At 46.0% G+C, this 8951-nt stretch overlaps 1 protein-coding gene across 1 annotated transcript; it reads left to right on the top strand.

The window, feature by feature from the left end:
- Nucleotides 1–5354: 5354 nt before the first annotated feature.
- Nucleotides 5355–7540, top strand: LOC113912805 (pescadillo homolog). Its single transcript, XM_035723930.1, has one exon. The coding sequence runs from the start codon at nucleotides 5782–5784 to the stop codon at nucleotides 7126–7128; it is 1347 nt and encodes a 448-aa protein (XP_035579823.1). The 5' UTR covers nucleotides 5355–5781; the 3' UTR covers nucleotides 7129–7540.
- The last annotated feature ends 1411 nt before the right edge of the window (nucleotides 7541–8951 follow it).

Below are 8951 nucleotides of genomic sequence, written 5' to 3'. Positions count from 1 at the left end.
AGTTGCTTTATAGTAAGTCTTGGTGTCAGGTAATGTCTGTCCTCCAACTTTGACCTTCTCTGTCAATATGTGTTCACTATTCTGGGTCTCTTGCCGCTCTGTATAAACTTTAGAATCGGTTTCTCAATAGCCACAAAATAGCTTGCTGGGATTTTGATTGGGTTGCTGGGATTTTGAGTGGGAATACTTTTCCTTTCTTTTGCTTATTCTGTGTTTTCTAATATCTCTACAAAAGTATGATGATCCAGAGCATGGCCTTCAGAGCCTTCAAATCTGGGTCTGGATTCTAGTTCTGGTATTTATTAATTTAACAGATTTTTTTGTTTTGTTTTGTTTTTTGTGACGTTGGCTATGAACTATGAAGCACTTTACAAAGATGAACACATCCAATCCCTGTTACAACTTTATGAGATTGGCTTATGGAAGTAGGGTCTCTATTTTACAAGTAAGGAAACTGAGACATGGAAAGGTTGGTTTAGCAGGGAGAAGTGTAGTGAGGATGTGTGGCAGACAGCTTTACGATGGCCTCCTTTGATGAATGATGCCACCTCCTGGTGTTCCTATCCTGTGTAATTCCTTCCCCTTGAGTGTGGGTAGGATCCATGACTTGCTGCTAACCAATGGTATATGGCAAAGGTGATTATGTTGTGTAAGATCATAATGTCCCTCCCGTTAGCGTACTCTGTCCCTTGCTGGCTTTGAAGAGGCAAGTTGCCATGTTGTAGAGGCTTATATGATGAAAATAGCAAGAAACTGAGGCCATCAGTGGGACAAGCCTTGGGGAACTGAATATTGCCAACAAGCACATGGGTTTGAAAGCAGGTCATTTACAACACTCAGGTCAGACCCCAGCCCTGGTCAACATCTTGATTGCAGCCTTATGAGAGACTCCGAAGCACAGTCTAGATAAGCCATTCTCAGACTCCTGAGCCACTGTGATGTAATAAGTGTGTATTGTGTTAAGCCTCCAGGTTTGTGGTTATTTACTTTGCAGCAGTAGAAAACTACTGCGCAACAGAAACCAGTCATCCTCACTCCAAATCCCATCCGCTCCACCTTTTTCACCTTGTTGCTTCCCTCCTTCCCAGCCGCGGGGCTTTGGGCAAGTTACTCAATCTGCCAAAGTCTCAGTTTCTTCATCCAGGCAATGAGAATAATAAAGATCCCAAATTCATAAGGTTGCTATGGGGGATGAAGGAGAAAAATCAGAGATCTTGGCAAAATGGTGGCCCTTCAATGAACGTTAATCTGCTGTTGAAGTTCCAGCATCCGGAAAGGCACACAGGTATAAAAAGAACACATCATACACGAGGAGGCTGGTCTCGAACAAATGGGGAGTCCAGAGATTGAGGCAAAAATGGCTTTTCCATTCTATTCCCTTGAGTTCCTCTAGAATCCCACTCAGCTGTGTCTTTTCTCTGTGGCTTTTGTTCATCTTCTCGCCCCTTGCTCACATTCCCTTCCACCCCCTCCTCTCCTCCTGTGTCCCAGCCCTATCCTGAATCAGCAGAAAAGGTGACAATCTCAAAGTTCAAAAATTTAAAATTGCCCTTGAAAATCCCTTAAGAGCCATCATATTACAGAGCTACATGCTGTCTCTCACTAAATCTTCCTCCAAAATTGGAGTTGATGACTGTTTATTGGGTTTCCGTTAGGAAACATGTTGAGCTACATCTATCTATCTGTCTACCTGCCTATGACCTATTTATGTAAGTAGGTATATTACTTGTATCTATGTATCTTTAAACTCTAGAATCACCCTCAGTGCGGCAAAGATGTCTTCACCCTGAGAGCTAAGTGAGAAATGACACCAACTGGGAATTTGATAAATTCACATTTCCCATCTCATGCCTATTCTGGGGCAGACGCTTAATGAGTAGAATAAGGGAGCATAATTATCAGCACACTTGTGTTGATATTTCTTTCTTTTTATCTTAACTTTTGAGGCTCCCACTAGTCGTATTTCATCAGTTCTAATTCTAAGCACACTATCAGTTCTAAACACACTTTGTCTAATTTTAACCTCTCTGAAGAGGAGATGCATTTCCCAGTCTGCTGTCGGTCAGCCAGCAGGCAGGTACGAATGTGGTTCCATTCCCCATGTCCGAGGAGACTTGGTCATAACCGTTCATACTGTCCTCACTTCCGCCCAATTATGCACACTGCCGGTCCTTCACACGTTGATTTTAATTGCTTTTAAAAATGTCTTCAAAAAGATTACACTGCGATATGGTTTGGCATTGAAGTGGAAAGTTTCCGTGTGCACAGAAAGGTCCCCAAGCAGGACAGTGGGGTGGAGTTTTCACATTAGGGAAGCAACTGCTTGTCTTTGGGGGAATGACTCCAGGTTTCTATTTTTTGCAAAGTAACAACCAAATTTTACTGAACGCCTAAAACGCAAGAGACTGTAGTCGGTGAGGATGGATTGCATTTTGTCACTGAGATTTGTGCAGAAGGATTCCTTGTCACATACCAAGCCAGGCAACAAGAGGCAAGAGAAACTGCCAAATCCCTCAGAAAAGGTGAAGGGAATTTTAAACGAGGCATGGTGTGACCAATTAAGGTGTTAAAAAGGACTATAAAGGCAGCGGGTGGTAACTCAATTACAAAAGTTTATTTAAAAAATTTCTTAATTTTATGAAAAATAATGGTATATTAAGATCAATGATGGGGGTGCCTTGCTGGCTCAGTTGGAAGAGCATGAGACTCTTGATCTCTGGGTTGTGAGTTTGAGCCCCACATGGGGTGCAGAGATTACTAAAAAAAATAAAAAGATTAAAAAAAATGAAAAGATCAATGATGGATTTAATGAAAGACGGTTGAATTCAAGTTAGTTAAATTTCCGTGATGCAACTCCAATCTCATGATCAATGAACTCTCGTGGTATAACATTGAAGTGTTATTGTATTTTAAAAAAACCTCTGAACTAGTCCCTCTGTCTTTCTGAAAATGTCTCCCAACAAGAGGTAGGAAAGGGGGAAAAGAGATCCCTTTATTCTGAAAACTATATGCATGTGTTTTATGGACATGCCACAATAATAGGCAAAACTGTGTATCTCCATGAATCCAGAAATGCGGATCCTAGGAATTTATCCCGAGAAAGAAAGCATAAGTGAGTGCAACTGTCTAGTTGCCGGGATGCTTCCCTCAGCTTTGTTTATAAGAATAAAAAAACTAGCAATAATTTACGCGTGCATCAATAGGAGTGAACTCAAATTATAAGACATCCATTTAATGGAATTGTAGAGTAGGCAGACGTTAAAAACGAAGTCAATGCTTATTGGCATGAAAAGGTACTCATGATAAATAAAAATAAAAAGGAGGATACAAGCCAAGCTTGATACCATTTTTGTAAAATAGTAATCATCATAGTAGTAGTGATAAGGTCTCTATATTCAATATATGAATGTTCATGAGAAAGAAACACATGAAATATAATAGTAGTTGCCTCCTGGGACGCCTGGGTGGCTCAGTTGGTTAAGCATCTGCCTCTGCTCAGGTCATGATATCTCCTGGGTCCTGGGACTGAGTCCCATGTTGGGCTCCCTGCTCAGTGGGGAGCATCTTCTCTCTCTCCCTCTACCCATCCCCCAACTTGGGCTCTCTCTCTCTCTCAAATAAATAAAATCATTAAAAAAAAGGTAGTTGCCTCCTTCTGTGAAAGGGGGGAATGTGAGTGATTTTTATTTTATCTGAGTTTCTGATTCTCTTTCAAAACTATTTTCATATAGTTAAAAATAATAAGGAGAGGGGGGAAAAAAGGAATCGATGTAGATCCTAGGAGAGAAATGAAGACAAGCCACCAGCGTAGGCTTCCTCTGTGATGTCTCTTTAGACGTCCATAGGCTCTTATTCCACTAATGACTTTGCTGGAAAAAAAAAAAATCCTGATTATACCACTAATAAAAGCATTTCAGTGGCAAATATGTTTAGTTTCGTAAACCAAGACGGCAGTAGTGGAAGCCTCCAGTGTGTGTTTGCATTTGGGTGGGAAGTCAGAGAGGTCTATGCCAAGTTTGTAAATACTCCCTGCTTGGGCGGACATTTCTTTCTTTTGTTTTTCCTCTCCAAATCCTGTAGGAGGGAGGAAGCTTTTGTTTTGGGCACCAGCAATTTCTTTCTCAGTGGGTATGTGTAGAAGAATGCAGCAGGGAAGTGGTGATTACTGGAACTGGCTCTGATAAGGGACTGAAGGTTTGTGTCTCACGCTCCTTCCCCCCAACATTCATATGTTGGAGCTCTCCTCCGGCTGGCTGTGTTTGCAGATGGGGCTTCTAAGGAAGTAATAATACTTAAAATGAGGTCATAAGGGTGGGGCCCTGATCTGATAGGATTGGTGTCCTTATAAGCTCACTGTGTGTGTGTGCCCACGTGCTCATGCGTGCATGTACATGCACTGAGGAAGGGCCCCTGAGGGCACAGTGAGAATGCAACCCTCTGCAAGCCCAGAAGGTGGGTCTCACCAGATGTCAAATCAGCAGCACCTTGATGTTGGACTTCCTAGTCTCCAAAACCGAGCACCAGATTTCCACTGTTTAAACCGCTTAGTCTGTGCTATTCTAGGTTACTCTGCATCTGTTCTGGCTGCCTCTCGCTGAGACACTGAGGATCCGTCCTGGTCTGAAGGCAGAGACCATCATTCCTGATCAATACCCAAGATGTCTGGGCCCTCATCCCCCATTTCACCTTGATTCTTTTTTTATTTGAGAGAGAGTGAGAGATAGAGAGCCCGTGGGAGCATGAGCAGGGGACAGGAGGAGGGGAGGGACAGAGGGAGAGGAAGCAGACTCCCCGCTGAGCGGGAAGCCCCATTTGGGGCTTGATCTCAGGCTGAGATCGTGACCTGAGCCGAAACCAAGAGTCGGACTCTTAACCAACTGTGTCCCCCAGGCACCCCTCACGTAGATTCTTTACTTGAGTATCCCTCTTCATGCCAAGAGCAAAACAAGGCAGCAGTGAGAATGCTAACACTGGTCTCTTCACCTGGGGTGTCATCCCCTTCCTGCCCCCTGCCCCCAGCCTACACAAGTCTCTCCCTGCTCTTGCCTCATGACCATCATAAGGTGTGCGAGCCTGTATCATTCAATGGGCCCTTGAGTTGGTATGTTCCCTACCAGGAAGTGTGTCTTGTTCCTCATTTTATCCCCAGCACCTAGAAAAGTCTGTCAGCTAGGAAGCACTCATTAAATATCTGTTGTAGAATAAATGAATGAAGACGAATGAGCAACATAGGAGTGCCTGGACCATAAAAATCCCAGATTCTTGGACCTTTTGAAATAATCTAATTCAGCAGTTCCCACAGCTCTGGTTTCTGGATCCCTTGACACGCTTTTAAAAATTACAGAGGGGACCCTTCAGCGTGGAGCAATGGGAGGCCTGGAGAAGAGGAAGTATGAACGAGGCTCTGCCACCAACTACATCACCCGAAACAAAGCCCGGAAGAAGCTGCAGCTGAGCCTGGCTGACTTCAGGCGGCTTTGCATCCTGAAAGGCATTTATCCCCATGAGCCCAAACATAAGAAGGTTAATAAGGGCTCCATAGCGGCCCGAACTTTTTACCTTCTTAAAGACATCAAGTTCCTCCTCCCTGAGCCCATCGTCAACAAGTTCCGGGAATACAAGGTTTTTGTCCAGAAGCTCCGGAAGGCCTATGGGAAGAGTGAGTGGAACACTGTGGAGCGTCTGAAGGACAACAAGCCCAACTACAAACTTGACCACATTGTCAAGGAGTGGTAGCCCACATTCATAGACGCTCTGTGGGACCTGGATGATGCCCTCTCCATGTGCTTCCTCTTCTCCACCTTCCCACGGACTGGCAAGTGCCACGTGCAGACCATTCAGTTGTGCCGCCGGCTCACTGTGGAGTTCCTGCACTACGTCATAGCTGCCCGCGCCCTGCGCAAGGTCTTCCTGTCCATCAAAGGCATTTACTACCAGGCCGAGGTGCTAGGGCAGCCCATTGTGTGGATTACACTCTATGCCTTCTCCCATGACCACCCGACAGACGTTGACTACAGGGTCATGGCCACCTTCACCGAGTTCTACACCACTCTGCTGGGCTTCGTCAACTTCCGCCTCTACCAGTCGCTCAACCTGCACTACCCACCCAAGCTGGAGGGTCAGGTCCACACAGAGGTGAAGGCCAGTGAGGACACCTACGCGTTGAACTCCGAGAGCTCCATGGAGAAATTGGCGGCGCTGGGTGCCAGTCTGGCCTGCATGGTGGTGCCTGTGGAGGAGGAGGCTGAGGTGGATGAGTTTCCTGCAGATGGGGAGACGACAGCGCAGGCGGAGGGCCTCAGGAAGGAGCTGGAGGCACAGGAAAAGCACAAGAAACTTTTTGAGGGCCTAAAGTTCTTCCTGAACCGTGAGGTGCCCCGCGAGGCCCTGGCTTTCGTCATCAGGAGCTTTGGGGGCAATGTGTCCTGGGACAAGTCTCTGTGCATTGGGGCCACATATGATGTCATAGACTCTTGCATCACCCGCCAGATTGTGGACCGGCCTGGGCAGCAGACACCTGTTATCGGCAGGTACTATGTGCAGCCCCAGTGGGTGTTCGACTGTGTGAATGCACGGCTCCTCCTCCCCGTGGCAGACTACTTCCCCGGAGTGCAGCTGCCTCCACACCTCTCGCCCTTCGTGTCGGAGAAGGAAGGAGATTATGTCCCTCCCGAGAAGCTGAAGCTGTTGGCCCTGCAGCGGGGAGAGCACCCAGGAAATATGGGTGAGTCTGAAGAGGAGGATGCGGAGGAAGACAATGATGGTGATGGTGATGAAGGGGGAGAAAATGAAGAGGAGGAGGAAGAAGATGCGGAGGCTGGTTCAGAAAAGGAAGAAGAGGCCCGGCTGACAGCCCTGGAGGAGCAGAGGATGGACGGGAAGAGGCCCAGAGTGATGGAAGGCACCGTGAAGCTGGAGGACAAGCAGAGGCTGGCCCAGGAGGAGGAGAATGAAGCCAAGCGCCTGGCCATCATGATGATGAAGAAGCGGGAGAAGTACCTTTATAACAAGATCATGTTTGGCAAGAGGCGCAAAATCCGAGAGGCCAACAAACTGGCAGAGAAGCGGAAAGCCCACGATGAGGCTGTGAGGTCTCAGAAGAAGGCCAAGAAGGCCAGGCCAGTGTGAGTGGTGGCAGCCTCTTGATGGGCGAGGCCCACTCTGGCAGTTGGACTTGGCACAGGCAGGCCAGAGGACCCAGGCTTGGTGGCAGACCAGTCTCTTCTGTTTTCATCCCCTTCCTCCCCCTGCCGGCCCTGGCTTCCTCTCACGCTCTCTGGCTGGAGCCCCAGCCTCCGTTGGATGGAGCTCCCTGCTGGTGGCTGGGCAGAGGAGAGGCCTCTGTGCCCAGCCCAACTTGATGCTCCCAGGAGTCAGTGACATCAAGGGTAGGGGCTTGACCAAGCCCCTCACCGGCTGCTTCCGTTTCCCCTGGCTTTCTGCAGCGCCCCCTTCCCCCCATGGTTGGACCTGTGATTCTCCTGCTGCTGTGATGGGGTGAGGGTGAGGAAGCATTTGTTATTAAACAGCTGGAGTTTTAGAACCAGTTGAATTCTATTTCATGAGCCTTCGTGGGATTGGAGAAGGGCCACCTAGTGAAGTGGAGTCTGCCCTTGGCTCACGTTCCAGCCCCGGTATTTTTCCTCTGTGAATGGTGCTTCCTCCTGTGTAAATTAAGGGTAGAAATTCTGGAGCCTCTCTGGGGGGTGGGGGCAGGGGGCGGGGGAGGAGGGTTCAGTGATAATGTTATGTGGACTCAGTAGTGTCAAGTGTCTAGTAAGTAAGGTACTCTGTATATACCAAAAAAAAAAAAAATTACAAAGGACCCCAAAGAGAGTGTGTGTGTGATTGGACCTATCAGTAGTTACCATATGAGAAATTAAAGCTAACACATTTTTAAAATATTTATTTAGAAATTCATTTAAAAACAATAATAGGCCCATGAAATGCCCAGAGAAGTTATGTCAGTTGCCCAAGATCACACAGCAGGCCAGTAGCAGAAACTGGGATTCAAACCCAGAGTTAGGTGTTTGAGTTTTGGCTTAGTTCATTATCCACATTCCTGGAGCATAACTAAATGCTTGTGAGTTGAAAAAAAAATGAAGAGGATAGGCTTCTCCCAAAATGTGGGCTTCCCTTAGAGCCCAGAGAGGGTGGGAGTACCCCAGAGGGTCAAGGACAGAGCTGGAGGGTCAGGACTGACCAAAGTTGGATGTGAATCTTGGTGGACTTCCCTAAGACCTCATAAAAGATGCTCTGAGGCCAATCCACCAAAAATCAAATCCATGATATGTAGTTCTCTGAAAAATCAAGTTGCTAATGACCAATTGCTCAAATTAGTCAAATTTTCCAAACCTCATCTAAGGAAAATTCTCATCAACTATAGTTAATGAATATCAATATACTCCTCCTGAATATAGTCAATGACTACATTCTTCTACATATGGTATTTTAATATGCTCCCTGGTAATACTCAATGAATTTATACTTCTTGAATACTCTTACCCCCAAATTTATTCAAGATATTTTAATTATATTCAAGACTCTAAGATATTCAAGAATATATTCTTCATTAAAAGATAGTCATAAGAAAGCTAAACAGCTCCCATGAAATTTAGCTTTAGACAAATTGAGCTGGAAATGCTGCTGAGAATATGAAATGCTGCTGAGAATATATTCAAGACCAATTTATTAAGAGGACCATATTCATAGTCATTGAAAATCTTCAAGAAAGCTAGTCAAGGCATGTTTGGCAAATATAGCAAACCAGTGAGTTGGGGGTCAGGCTGTTAGCACGTGCTGGTCCAAGGTCTCTTGTGCCCATCTGGGGCCATGCATCTCTCGATTCCATGGGAGACTTGGGAGGGACAAGTCCTATTACAAGACTATGGGTTGTTGTTTTTTTTTAATTATTATGTTAATCACCATACATTGCATCATTAGTTTTTGAT

This window comes from Zalophus californianus, chromosome 14, assembly GCF_009762305.2.
Source record: "Zalophus californianus isolate mZalCal1 chromosome 14, mZalCal1.pri.v2, whole genome shotgun sequence".
Lineage (NCBI taxonomy): Eukaryota > Metazoa > Chordata > Mammalia > Carnivora > Otariidae > Zalophus > Zalophus californianus.
The sequence above is the reverse complement of the archived record's forward strand: the minus strand, read 5'-3'. Positions and strand labels throughout refer to the sequence as shown.